The following is a 14,586-nucleotide window of genomic DNA, read 5'->3' as shown; positions in this document are numbered from 1 at the left end:
TCTATTCGTTTCATTTTGGTAAACCCTACATATTTTACGACACATACTGTTTATTGTTCTTTAAACTGTTATTAATGCAAAATGACACCATCTAATAAGCTGTATGCGCTTGGTAGATGATCAGCAAATACTTACACAATGACTTTTGTTATTTTGCACCTTACGCTCACCTCTAATATCGCAAATTAAATACCACTGTACTTGTATTGCGCTCGATCGCTCACAAGTTTCGGAAGACTATTTCGTCGATCAATTGCTCAATGTATTGTTACTAAACCCAATGCGTTCTATGTTTCTAGCAAAAGTGTGATATTTTTATTTTTTTAATTACACTTTCTTCGGATTGTTTTCGTCAAATTAAGTTGTATCAAAATGTTGTTTATGTGTAAAAAGATAATTGCGTCAATAGAAAATCACACTTTGTCAACAAAACGTAACGCTACGAAGGTGGATTTCTTCTTTTTTTGTACTCAAAGGGTAAAACTATGTCGTTTTAATATAAAAGATTACGTCTAAGATCTTCTTTATGTTTATTTCAAGTTCCACCATGTTACTTGAGCGATACTGCGTTTGCCGCGGGCATTCAACCCTTGGAGCAAAGTACTGTGACACCGCAAAATACTCGTACGTGACGTCACCATTTACGTCATTGATATATATATATAGGGTATTTGTTGGATTTGGGAAATATCGATTTTAATTCACGAGTGATCAATAAAAATATTGTTTTCTATGATCATGAGTGAATAAAAATCAATTTTCACAGAATGCAACGAATTTTCTTTTTACTTTATGCAATTTACAAATTATTATATTTGTAAAATAACACACACGCTATTTGTAAAAAAAATAGTTCCGGTAAAACAATATAAATGTCACTTTAATGATAGCGTGTGTTGATCTTATCACTTTAATCATAAGGGATAGAAACGATGCATTATTTGTGTGTGTGTATGTTTATTTTGTGTACCGGTAGTTTGTGCATATTTTATAACTTACGAGAGTACTTAAGAGTACCCGGGGTACTTTTAAGTAGGACATGAGCCGACAACGACCAATTTAGCAGTATTTGCATCTCCATGCAGAGTACCTGGTGTACGCCAATAATCCGGGCGGATTCGATTTCGAAGGAAGTTCCGGAGCCGTGAACGTCGAGATCACGTGCGGCGACTCCGTGTCCAACGTCAGAGAGACGCTGATTGTGAACATCATCAATACGGTACGTCAAGGGCCTCTTATTCATCGCTCCAGAGAAACAGAAGTGTAAATGTTAAAGCCTTTTAAAGTTTGTGATATGCTAGGTTTAAGTTCAAAGTAAGGTGAAATGTTAATTGCATTCTCATTGGTAAATATTTTAACTGAGATTTGGCTATATTGCAAAGAAGTAATGTTTGTCAATAAATGCTATTTAATAAATGTTTCTATGAATTGAACGCGGTTGCGCTATTCGTAAATAATAATAATTCATATAAAAATTATCTACCAGAACCAACACATATCTTTTATATGTACCTCGGTCTGGGAAAACTGGGTTTGATGTATGTGCGATAAGTGTCGTCCCAGACAAGCTTGTGCACTCCGCACAGGCTTATTAAGGTCACCTCTGAACGAAAATCCACCTTATGAAGAAAGTTTCGTCACAGTTTCGAAGGGACTTTCTTCAAACCAAAGCTTTGACAAAGGCGAAAAATATCGTACCTAATTAGCCTGTGCGCATACACATTCATACCCGTTTTCAAATATTTCCGTAGGCACCGGTGATTACTAATCCTGGGGGCTCCAGTGACGTCGCCGACGACGTCAGCGGAACGTTGACGTTAAAGACGTTGGATTTTGTTACTTTCGATAAGTCTGATGCCACCTGCTCAATGACGAGCGCTGACGGAGGACCATTCGCCGTCACTGGTTAGTTCAGAATCTCTCGTATTAGTGTAGAATCATTATTTTATGTGGGGTATTAATTTTCTTTGATTTCATGGGTCGACCCATTTACGAGTTTAACACATACAAATCGGAAAATGACCGACGCAATTTCCTCATTTTTTTCCTAAAAAATTGTAATTCCATGAATTGCGCTTTTATGGTATTTATTTGTTTTGTTATAAGGAAGCCTCTTTAGCAAAAATCCAGTTCAGGTGGACAGTGTCGTCCCTGATCAGCCTGTGGAAACTGCATAGGCTGATCTGAGATGACGCTTTAGCACATGCATTAAGCACAGTTTTTGCAGAATGAGACTTATATTACGCTCACGCACAGACGTCTTTCAGGCAACCAAATCGTGAAGACGGCTGGAGCTCTGGACTTTGAGACAAAGGCGACGTAAAATCTTGAAGTCACGTGCACTGACGGCCTTCTTCAAACCACGGATACTTAGGTTGTCAAAGTCCAAAACCTCGTGAGTAACGTTGATATTTACGTCGTGAGTAACGTTGATATTTACATCGTGAGTAACGTTGATATTTACGTCGCGATAAATGTTGAAAAAGCGTAAAGTTGATATTTAAGTCGTGAGTAACGGTTATATTTACGTCGTGAGAAGCGTTGATATGTACGTTGTCAGTTACGTTGATATTTACGTCGTGAGTTACGTTGGTATTTACGTCGTGGGTAACGTTGATATTTTCGTCGTGGGTAACATTGATATTTACGTCGTGAGTAACATTGATTTTTAAGTCGCGAGTAACGTTGATATTTACGTCCTTTCGAGAGCGTCTTTGTGAGAAAACTAGTTTAAATGCATGCGCGTAAAATGTCGGCCCAGATTAGCATTTGCCTGTGCACGAACGACACTTCAAGCAAATACATAACGTCCAGTTCCAAAACGAAACCCAATTTATACTGTATTATCATTTAAGGGTCCAGAGATAACGAGTTTGCCGACGGCGTCAACTCTGAACGAGTGGCAGACTGCGAAAAAGCAACTCACGACGTTGACGTTAACGGAGGACTCGGTTGACTGCGTTCTTACGTCACCGACGTACGATGAGTTTAACGTCAAATACGAGCCCACCACAGACGGTATAAAACAGTTGATACCTATTGATTCTGGCTCTACTGCATAAAACATCTCAGGCTTATTTAAACGCTATAGAGTTTGTTTTCTGCGTAACTTGGTGTCTCTGGGACTGGGGATCAAAGAAAGTATCCACAGTAGTATTCGAACCCATAAACTCCCAGTCGTTAGGCGGACACGGTATCCACTACGCCACGTCGATCTATAAATAGAGGATATGCCTACATTTTTTTCTATCTTTAGAAACATTGAGGAACATAATTTCAGTATAAACAGTATATTTATGTCGTCAGTTTACGTTATAAGTATTACCTTTCAGTAATTATCATATTCTTGCATCTAGTGACGTCATTCAAGTTCTACTTATTTACACAACTTTTTAATGACGCCATATCCACTGTTTTCAGTATGTATAATATTAAAATCGCCAAAAGACAAAATTGAAGAATTTTTATAGAACAGAATTGGACAGTTTATTTGATGTAAGCATCAGAAACTTGCGTGTACAAAAACAAACATGCGTTTGCAGATAATACAAAACATACATCAGTTTGAAGACATGCCAGTAAAAATATACAATAAATAAACATGTTTTCTTGAGAATGTCCCATATTTATGACGTCATTACGACTGCACGATTTCTTTCAGTATGGGTGATCTACTTTGTCAGCGAGGCGGTGGCGGGGCGGTCGCTTAGCTACGACACGAACCCCTTCTACAACCTGCACATTCAGTGCAGCGACGCCGCGGGGGTCAAAGGGGCGGAAAAGATTTTCACCGTCCATATTAACGATAACTAAGCGCCGACGATCGACAACCTTAGCAGTAAGCCGAACAACATATGCTTGATTAAGGACGCATTGCGAGAATTCTTTAGCGTTATTAAGATAACATAAATTATAGTATTACTTATATAGTATTGAATCAACTTTGATCCATCTTTGTATTGCGCAATATGTCTTTTTGTTTGCCAAACGAAGTTACGTTACTGTATTACGTTGACGTCACTTCTTGTGTGTGTTTCGAATCATACTACTGACGAAGGCTTTGGCCGAAACATGTTTAATGTTAAAGTATTAAAATAAAATAAATAGCGTTATTGTGCGATTAATGTTTTACACTTTTAATAAAGACGTATTTATGAAATTCATTGATTTGATAAAATGCCTTAAGTTTCTGGTTATAACGTCTTACGTTTTATTTAAATTCAAATCATTTTGAACAGATTAATATGCCTTATATGACTAACATTTAATTATTGTGTACGCAGATTGTTAGAATTTCTTCTTAAATGTTCCCTTATCAAACACATTAGGTTTTCCGAGGAGCTTTTTTTTTAATTTCGACCATGAGGTTTCCTTTTTAGCAGATATTGTATTGAATGATCATCGTTCTGGGAAAACTTGGCTTTATGCATGTTCGTAAATTTTCTTCCCTGATAAGCCTGTGCAGTCCGCACAGGTTAATAAGGGACGGCACTTTACGCAAGCCCCGGATTTTCGTTAAGAAGATAACTCTTTTACACGATAAATACAATAAAAGCGGAAAGTGTCGTCATTGATTAGCCTGTGTGAAGTACAGAGGCTAATCTGAGACGACACCTTGCGCACATGCATTAAGCCCAGTTTTATAGTATCAACATTATTTTGAGCAGGATGGCATTGAGTTGCTATAAGAATCTTCAAACTGACACCAATAAAAGAATGCTTTTGTATTTAGTGTTGTCTTAAACGGTTTTATCTGTCGTCACAGGGTCGCCCATCACGAAACTTAGCCTCGTCGATAAAGACCTCAGCACTACCGACACCGTGTTTACCGCAACCGGAAGTGACGTGGAAAACGATAACGTCATCTACAGTATGCTGTCCTGTACCCCGAACGCCACGTGCCCGTTCATGTCTCCGAGTAGGTTGTTGAGTAGACATTTCATGCGCAGTGAATCATTCACACATTTACGAAGTGGATATTGTGTCCGCTTAGATATCGGCAAACCCACGTGTGATCTTAGAGTGTGTTTTAGATTTAAAAACCCTAATAAGTGGTTCGAATCAGGAATAAGCTATTAGGAAAATACGAGCTATTATAAATACATGTACACTGAATAATGTATCACAAAAACATTCACTGTAAAATAATGATTATTAATTTCGTGGCACGTTTTCTATGATTTCTTAGGCTGACCGATTCTTTTATTTTCGTCAGCACAACATTTCGTCATTAAACAATTTGAAAATTTCGTCAGCACTTGAATTCGCCAATTTCGGATGTTGAAAAAAAAATGCGTTTAACACAACGACGCAAATTAATATTTATTTCCAAAATCAGAAATCCACGATTAAAAGTGTCAACAAAAAGGTAATTTATATAAATATACATTCATGAATAGTTAGGAAGGTGATACTCAGGACACTATTGTCTCCGCCTCCTGAAGTTTTCTTATTTGTTTCTGTACTTTTAGTTATAATACAAGAATGTGCAAATTTATTGTCGTAATATTCATTATATTGCATACAACTATATTCATTTGCATGTCTTAAAAGCAGATGGTTTTTGCCGCATAAATCTTCAATTGTGTCTTGTTCTGAGAAAATTGGGCTTAATGCATGTGCGTAAAGTGTCGTCCCAGATTAGCCTGTGCAGTCCGCACATGCTAATCAGGGACGACACTTTCCGCTTATATGGTATTTTTAGTTTCAAGGAAGTCCCTCCTTGCCGAAAATCAAGTTTAGGCGGAAAGTGTTGTCCCTGATTAGCCTGTGCGGACTGCACAGGCTAATCTGGGACGACACTTTACGCACATGCATTATGACCAGCTTTCACAGAACAAGACACAATTAATTAATGATAACTTGTGTAAGCACAATTTATCGCACAAGTCTAGATGGAGATATAGTAACGAATGCGGACCTTCATTCGTACCCTAACAACTCGTTCCAACTCTCAGTGGTAGCCACGGACAAGTATAACAAGAATCCGACACCGTACACCGTCATTGTGGAAATAACTGGTAAGTACATTGATAAAACTGGGTGTTGGATCAATTAATTTAGCGAGGGTAAAAAACCTTAAACATCAACATTGGCGACGTAAATATAAACGTATCTGTTTTAGACACAGTTACCGGATATATCTAAGTTTTTTAATGTTTCTCTGCCTTTGAAAAAGAAGCAGATGGAAAAATAAAACCAAAACACAAGCACACACATCTGATGATATGTAATCTATCAAATTGACGACCGGTTTCGAATTAAAATATTTCTTTCCGACATTGTTTGCCTTTCCACCTTGATTATGCAATGGGAGGTAATTGTGATTTAAAAACCATATAACAGGCAATTGCATTTCTCTCCCATGCTCCCAATGGTTCCGTTGACTCGGTCATTTATTGTTGCGGTGTTACAGAGAATTAGAATAATGGCCTGGTTTTCACTGTAAGATGCTTAATCTGTATCATTTCTCTTGTTTCAAAACAATAATTTGGGCCCTATTTTTACGATCCACAAAGTATGCATACATCCCTTATAGCAATATTTTAAAGTTATTTACCAAAGCGAAAACTATTTTTGTAGGAAAAAAATAGAAAAGCAGTGCCGGCTTCGTTTATTTACATTTTAAACGCTTTATGGACTTTCACTGGAAATATTTCCGTAGTTATAATTCTGTATTCGTGTGGGCGTTTTCATATTTAATCTGTTTTTAATCCAGATATAAACACTGTGCCAAAGCTAACGAACGTTCCGAAAATCGACGTTTAAGCCGTCTACGAAAACAACGCCGCCGGTGACGTCATATATGACGTAAATCACGAGGACCCGGGTGTTGGTGACGTCATAAAATACTTTTGCAACTTCATCGACGGTGGCGCAGATTATTTCACATGCGATTCTGCAAGTACGGCGTTTATATTATTTCTATTTTTTTTGTAAATTGGACAAACATATTAAAATATGATATGCGCTTTGTTAAAACTGAAACTGCACTTTTAAAAAAGACACTGAAATGTACTTCTTTTAGCGGAGTTGATAAACACCTTTAATAATACGTAAACTTTTTGGATCAAGTTATGTATGCAAATGAGATGTTACACAAGTAATCTATGTTTACGGAGTTTTTTTTTAAGACAGCGTACTATTCATTAAAAAATAATAAATATACTCAAATAGTATTCCAATACTATCAGTCGTTGGAGTTTTGACAAGGACGGTTATTTTTAATTCTTCCACATTCCTCCCTGACTGGCTCCAGCTATTTCAATTTGAAATTGAAGCATCGAATATCAAAGAAATTGTGTTACACCGAGTTTTTCAACATACGATCGTAACTCGTAAGGAGTATGAGTTTTTGTATTGTTTTGTAAAATCAATATAATGTGTGGGACATTTTTTGTTTATCTTACATACATATCGAGAATGATCGACGCAAATTCCCATAATGAGAAAATCACGAATATAGGTGACCACAAAAAAGTCAGTTTTTAAAATCACGTAATGTAATGCCGGCGAATATAAACGATGGTGAAGTATTCTACAGTTTATGTGCTTACTATATTTTACCTCACAACAAGACCCTAGTTTGGAGTCTTATACATATAAAACAGCTCTTAAATCGCGTTGATATTAACAAAGTACATTGTATATCGCATACAGTCTTTTAAGGCTCTCAGCGCTTTGATTTCTTTTCAGCTGGTGAAATTCGCGCCAAGTCCGTGATAAACTTCGAGAAGGTCAACAAACACTCGTACGAGATCGAGATTCACGCCTACGACGGCTACAGCAATTCTACGACCGAGACATTTACGCTGCTCATAGTTGACGTCAACGAGAAACCGTAATTCAAAACAACGACGTGGATCACGAAAAACGATGATTGCGGGGTAAGGAGCTACTCGGGGTGGGGGGTAGGGGGGGGGGGCTGGGGGGTTAAGTAACTACTCGGGCGGGGTAAGGAGCTACACGGGCGGGGTAAGAAGCCACTCGGGCGGGGTAAGGAGCCACTCGGGCGGGGTAAGGAGCCACTCGGACGGGGTAAGGAGCTACTCGGGCGGGGTAAGGAGCTAATCGGGCGGGGTAAGGAGCTACACGGGCGGGGTAAGAAGCCACTCGGGCGGGGTAAGGAGCCACTCGGGCGGGGTAAGGAGCCACTCGGGCGGGGTAAGGAGCTACTCGGGCGGGGTAAGGAGCTAATCGGGCGGGGTAAGGAGCTACTCGGGCGGGGTAAGGAGCTACTCTGTCGGGATAAGGAGGTACTCGGGCGGGGTAAGGAGGTACTCGGGCGGAGTAAGGAGCTACTCGGGCGGAGTAAGGAGCTACTCGGGCGGGGTAAGGAGCTAATCGGGCGGGGTAAGGTGCTACTCGGGCGGGATAAGGGAGCTACTCTCGCGGGGTAAGGAGCTACTCGGGCGGGGTAAGGAGCTACTCGGGCGGGGTAAAGAGCCACTCGGGCGGGGTAAGGAGCTACTCGGGCGGGATAAGGGAGCTACTCGGGCGGAGTAAGGAGCCACTCGGGCGGTGTAAGGAGCTACTCGGGCGGGGTAAGGAGTTACTTGGGTGGGGTAAGGAGCTAATCGGGCGGGGTAAGGTGCTACTCGGGCGGGGTAAGGAGCTATTCGGGCGGGGTAAGGAGCCACTCGGGCGGAGTAAGGCGCTACTCGGGAGGGGTAAGGAGCTAATCGGGCGGGGTAAGGTGCTACTCGGGCGGGATAAGGGAGCTACTCGGGCGGGGTAAGGAACTACTCGGACGGGGTAAGGAGCTACTCGGGTGAGGTAAGGAGCTACTCGGGCGGGGTAAGGAGCTACTCGGGCGGGATAAGGAGCTACTCGGACGGGGTAATGAGCTACCGGTACTCGGGCGGGGTAAGGAGCTACTCGGGCGGGGTAAGGAGCCACTCGCAGCGTATTAATGTATTGTCGTGTGGCTGGCTTGTTGTACATTGTTTGCCCTGAATATTTGTCAACAGGCTGCTGAAGCTGAAATGTGGTTAATAGTTTTAGAAATGTTTGCATTTTAAACTAAAGGGTAAACAAAATGTGTTAAAAATCTATTAGACCATTATTATGCAATCTAAATATTTGCAAAAAATGCATATTAATTCCTACATGTTATTTAATTGCTGAAGATATACTCCAATACTTTTGAACACAAACCAAATGAATTGTTACTCTTGTTTCATATTTGGAATTGTCACGTGATGTATGTGAGTCCGTATGAACGTATGAGTTGTGATTGTGCCACTACTAAGTGTGTCCAGTACACGTGTGTCTCTTCTGAAAATTCCGTGTGGGTTAACTATTGTCAGTAATGCATCGTTTGTGATTTATCTCTGAGTAGAAGTGCCGCGTGTGATTTTGTAATGTTTACATGTGTAAACTGTGAATATATCGCGTTCTAAATATGGATCTTTCTGAGGTGAAATTTTCATATTATTGCAATATTGAAATCAAATATACGTATGTGTCGCGTGTGATAAAACGTTAATGCAAACGTGATTTCGAAGTTTGATTTTGTCATGGTTGAATGACTCACGTTTTTTTTATAGCTCTTAATAGTATGTTGCTTTTAAGGCGCTCATTGTAGACATTATTAAAGCGTATTTTCTTAAATGAAAAGTTTTCGTTTAATTGTTTGAATCGGTCAGTAAAGAACGATTTGAGTCGCGTTCTGAGAAAACTTGGCATAATGCATGTGCGTAAAGTGTCGTCCCAGATTAGCCTATGAAGTTCGCAATCGGATTTTTTCTAAGAAGAGACTTCATTTAAACAAAAAAAGTCATACAAGCGGAAAGTGACGTTCCAGATTCTGTACAGGCTAATCTGGGACGACACTTAACGCACGTGCATTAAGCCCAGTTTTCTCAGAACGCAGCTCATTTGGAGTTCGGATCTGTATGAATGAAACCACGGGGCTTTAGTCTCGCATTGGCCCGATGTAGAATTGTTTATCGATCGTTAAATAATGATAATCCGATAATTACTAATACTTGGTTCTAAAAATATTTGACTTTACATTCGTACAATCTGAATAAGTACCATTGTTCACAAAACTTTACTGTGCTCAGTAAGGCTACCAGCTTGATAAAATTTAATGTAGACATCGATAAATTCATTTAACGAACACATATTATTACAAAAATAAAAATTAGTCGATGATTGCATTTTTTTAAACTAAGCACATGTTTAAAAATGAAATAATATGAATATGTTTTTGAAGGTTTAAGACGGCTTAGCTTAACTAACCTTCAATTGGTCATTGTCGGCTAACTTACTATTAAAAAGTACCCGGGGTACTTTTAAGTATACTACAATGTAATCGGGGTACGGAAAAATTGCTAAAAAGTATTGCGATGTATGGCCGGGTGCCTTTAAGCGTATAAACCGAACTCGGGGTTCACTGTAGTACACTTTCAAGCACCCGGGGTACTTTCAAGAACTACCTGAGCCGACAACGACCAATTTAGCATAACTGACCATTAACGTTGTAAACAACTTGAGCTCTAGTCTGGTTCTCAGCTTCTATTTTAAACAAATTGTAGAGGGGCAGGTAATCCAGACTTCTTGAGCTCTTCAATTTGTAGCCCGGAGAGCAGATTAGCTGTCCGGACTTTAAGAACGACATCGAGAACGAAGATGTGGGCGACGTCCACACGTACAAGATGTCGTGCCCTCGAGGCAGTGGTGTCTTCGTCATGGATCCCCTCACTGCCTGCGTTACCATGACCAAGGAGTGGAACCTGGACGCGGCCAACAAGCGTCTGGGTGAAGAGACTGTTGTGTGCACCGTCACGGCCACCGACCGCCGTGGACTGACGAGCACCGCCACGGTGAGTTTGACTTAGACGATGAAGGTCATGATAATAGTGATACTTTTCTCTGAATTATACAATAAAATACACATGGATGTGAGCCTAACGTTAGTGTCTTTCTTATTTCCTTATTGGATTCAGGTAAAATTGATGTAAATAACTACGTATATGTTGCCTAGAGCGATTACCTTTAAAATGACGTATTCGATGACACACATGATGACGTAGGCAATGACGTATATTATGACCTTATATGATAATGTAGGCGATGAAAGACTGATGACAATGGTTAAACGTAGGGAATGACGTTACCTATAATTTGAAATTGCAAATAATCATGAAGAAGGCCCCGGTGTTTGTGATAATATCATGCACTGATGCATTGGACCCCGGCAAAATGAGTTTGAGCAAGACCAAGACTTAGACTACTAATATTACTGAAATAAGTCAAACATTATTTGAAAAACTAAATGTAATGACTTCAATGCCGCAGGCTGGGGTCGAACGCATAGGCAAGTGTGCAAAAATTATGACGTCATAAAGGAAATCACATGCCATATACCCTGTTTCCCATGTTATATTACCATTACATATATTTTATATTAACATGTGTAATATATACTTTTTAAGCGTTTGCATTGGCTTAGTTTTCGTTTATTGACCAATCGCATTTTGTTATTTTGCTGAAATGAGGTTGCAACATCAAATGACGTCACGAAATGAAAACACAATTTGGGATGTATCATTATGTTTGCGTCAATATTTATTTAATTTGCTCATTAAAAGCAAGTGATAAAAAAGGTCTTATACTCGTTGTCATATCATACCATATTTTATTAAACTCGTCCAGAAAATTCGTTAGTAAGCTCGCCAAAGGCTCGCTTACTAACACTATTCCTGAACTCGGTTAATAAAATATGGTATGATATGACAACTCGTGCCAGATCCTGTTTATATGTGTAAAATGCGTCAACATTACATTTTAGTGACAATGAGACTGACGTCTTACTTAAAATATAAGTGGTTTGATGACGTGGTTGATGACATAAAATTGTAGAATTTAACGAAATGGATCACGGTTGTTGTGACAAACATTTAGTTTATCAAGCGCCCCGCAGAGACTTGACTGGAATCAGCAAAGCTTGATCAAATCCCTGCCTTCATTACTAATCACTAAATTTACTGTTGTTATTTTTTAAATTTAGTTTTTTTTTTTTTTTATTTTGAACCTAAACTTATATACTATTTTCAAAAAATATATAAAAATGATCTTACTTTTCATAATATAATACTTAAACAAAAAAATAAAATCCTGTACTCTAAATTATATATAAGGAACGACAACTCTGCGTGGAGATTGCTAGTTTATTTAACGACGATATAATTAGATTTCTTGCAAACAAGTAAACTTTATGGTTAAGCTTTTTTTCTCAATTTTAGTTTAACATAAAGATCAAGGAAGAGGACGACAACAAACTCTTCCTGTCGCAGACCTCCTACGTGTACTGCGCGACCGTGGGTTCCACTTCCGGTACGCTGGGTCAGGTGACCTCAACCGACAATGACGTCCTTGACGCGGTACGAGCTTTTTAGTTGTTTAGTTTGTCTGTACGAGCTAGTTAGTTTTTTAGTTTGTCGGTACGAGCTTTAAACTTATTTTGTTTGTCGGTACGAGCTAGTTAGTCATTTAGTGTGTCGGGACTAGCTATTTAGTTATTTAGTTTGTCGGTAAGAGCTATTTAGTTTTTCGGTACAGGTGATTCAGTTATTTAGTTTGTCGGTATGGGTGATTTAGGTATTTAGTTTGTTGGTAAGAGCTATTTAGTTATTTAGTTGGTACGAGTGATTTAGTTTGTCGGTACGAGCTATTTAGTTTGTCGGTAAGAGTGATTTAGTTATTTAGTTTGTCGGTACGAGCTATTTAGTTATACAGCCATATTTTTTCACATCTGAGATTTACGAGCTATTTAATTTTTATTAAATTCTGTAGATTGACTTTAAAAAAATATTTATCACACATAAAAGAATTGCGAGGTACTAAACTATTTATTTTTCACATATTGTTTAAGAAACCAAAAAATACTAGTTTGTAGTTTGTATTGACGAGCCATTAAGCTTCGTAAAAGCCAGATATTCGCAAATGAAACATAATACTGTTCACACATATTTATAATATATTCTCATTAGTTCATTCTGACCCCTATAAGTGGTTAATAGATTTTTGTTTGTTGATTCGTTTGTTCACAGAAAGTGGACCCTTCTACGCATCCGGGACCGGAGATCTGATATACGGGGATTTGAGCTCATATTCAAAAGGCACTAAATTTGAAACCACCCTCAGAGTTACAGGTAAGGAACAATCATAACCGTTAATAACGCCACATGTTAATGTATTACATATAAAGCCTTGCTCTGGGAAAACGGGACTTAATCCATGTCAATCCAGTCTAAACTGAAATTGTCGTTCCTGATCAGTCAGTTAATTTAGGACATTTTAAGCACATACAGTGCAAGCCATTGATTATATTCATGTATGCACATAAATTATTATGAACATGTGACTCTCTTAATAGACAAATCATTTAATAACTGGATGAGTCTACTATCCAAACGAACCATCGAAGTTGAGAGTTTTTTTGCCTACAACTTAGGCGTCAAACGTCGTTGTATCCACTGACCCGCACGCTCCTATTAAACTGGTTCCCCGTTGAATATAACCGTTGACTATAATATATAGAGAGCTCGTTATTTTACTATTTGAATGAGCTTGTATACATAAGCCTCTTTCTGGAAAAAAAGGCTTAACGCATGTGCGTAAAGTGGTGCCTCATATTAGTCTATGCAAAATCTAATCAGGGACGACACTTTTCGAACTGCATATGAGAATATAGGACGAGACTACGCACATGTATTTAGCCCTATTTTGCCAGAACGAGGCTCAGTTTCTATACTTCATCTGTGTCAGATTCCGCCGGTCACTACGACGAATATTCTGTCACAATTTTCATCTGCGACCAACCGCCACCAGCGCCATCAAATCCCAACAGCGCCAGCGGCGCATCGTCGGCGTCGGCAACTTCCGGCGGCATAGACAACTTCATGTTTTGGCTGATTCCGGCGCTGCTCCTTCTGGCGCTCATGGCGGAGCTGGCCGTGTATCTCATTCGGCGATGCATCGAAGGCATCAAATAACATTATTTGAGTCGCGTTCTGAGAAAACTGGGCATAATGCATGTACGTTAAGTGTCGTCCCAGATTAGCCTGTGCAGTCCGAACTGCACAGGCTAATCTGGGACGACACTTTACGAACATGCATTATGCCCAGTTTTCTCATTAACTCATTTAACAGTATCGACATTGCTATCCCTGTTAAATCCCAATTCGGAGACGGACAGATAGACATACCTACATTTTATTGAGACTTAAAGAACATCGTCTTGATGCTTAATTGAGACTTAAAGAACAGTGCATCGTCTTGATGCTTAATTGAGACTTAAAGAACAGTTCATCGTCTTGATGCTTAACTGAGACTTAAAGAACAGTGCATCGCCTTGATGCTTAATTGAGACTTAAAGAACAGTGCATCGTCTTGATGCTTAATTGAGACTTAAAGAACAGTGCATCGTCTTGATGCTTAATTGAGAATTAAAGAACAGTGCATCGTCTTGATGCTTAATTGAGACTTAAAGAACAGTGCATCGTCTTGATGCTTAATTGAGACTTAAAGAACAGTTCATCGTCTTGATGCTTAATTGAGACTTAAAGAACAGTGCAT

General features: G+C 39.1%; 1 protein-coding gene across 1 annotated transcript; it reads left to right on the top strand.

The window, feature by feature from the left end:
- Positions 1 to 81: 81 nt before the first annotated feature.
- On the top strand, positions 82 to 14,003 carry LOC127831493 (uncharacterized). Its single transcript, XM_052356476.1, has 12 exons — positions 82 to 112; positions 1,086 to 1,219; positions 1,752 to 1,905; positions 2,856 to 2,951; positions 4,766 to 4,918; positions 5,958 to 6,020; positions 7,696 to 7,840; positions 8,781 to 8,886; positions 10,584 to 10,829; positions 12,252 to 12,342; positions 13,059 to 13,160; positions 13,777 to 14,003. Exons 1-12 carry the CDS (start codon positions 82 to 84, stop codon positions 14,001 to 14,003), a joined length of 1,548 nt encoding a protein of 515 aa, XP_052212436.1.
- Positions 14,004 to 14,586: the final 583 nt, after the last annotated feature.

Source organism: Dreissena polymorpha, chromosome 5 (genome assembly GCF_020536995.1).
Source record: "Dreissena polymorpha isolate Duluth1 chromosome 5, UMN_Dpol_1.0, whole genome shotgun sequence".
Taxonomy (NCBI): domain Eukaryota; kingdom Metazoa; phylum Mollusca; class Bivalvia; order Myida; family Dreissenidae; genus Dreissena; species Dreissena polymorpha.
The sequence above is the reverse complement of the archived record's forward strand: the minus strand, read 5'-3'. Positions and strand labels throughout refer to the sequence as shown.

Coding starts and splice junctions, on each gene's coding strand:
- LOC127831493 (XM_052356476.1), top strand. CDS start 82: ATGACACCATCTAATAAGCTGTATGCGCTTG. Junction 2,952..4,765: donor TGACGTTAACGGAGGACTCG/GTTGACTGCGTT, acceptor CTGTCGTCACAG/GGTCGCCCATCACGAAACTT. Junction 6,021..7,695: donor CGTCATTGTGGAAATAACTG/GTAAGTACATTG, acceptor ATTTCTTTTCAG/CTGGTGAAATTCGCGCCAAG.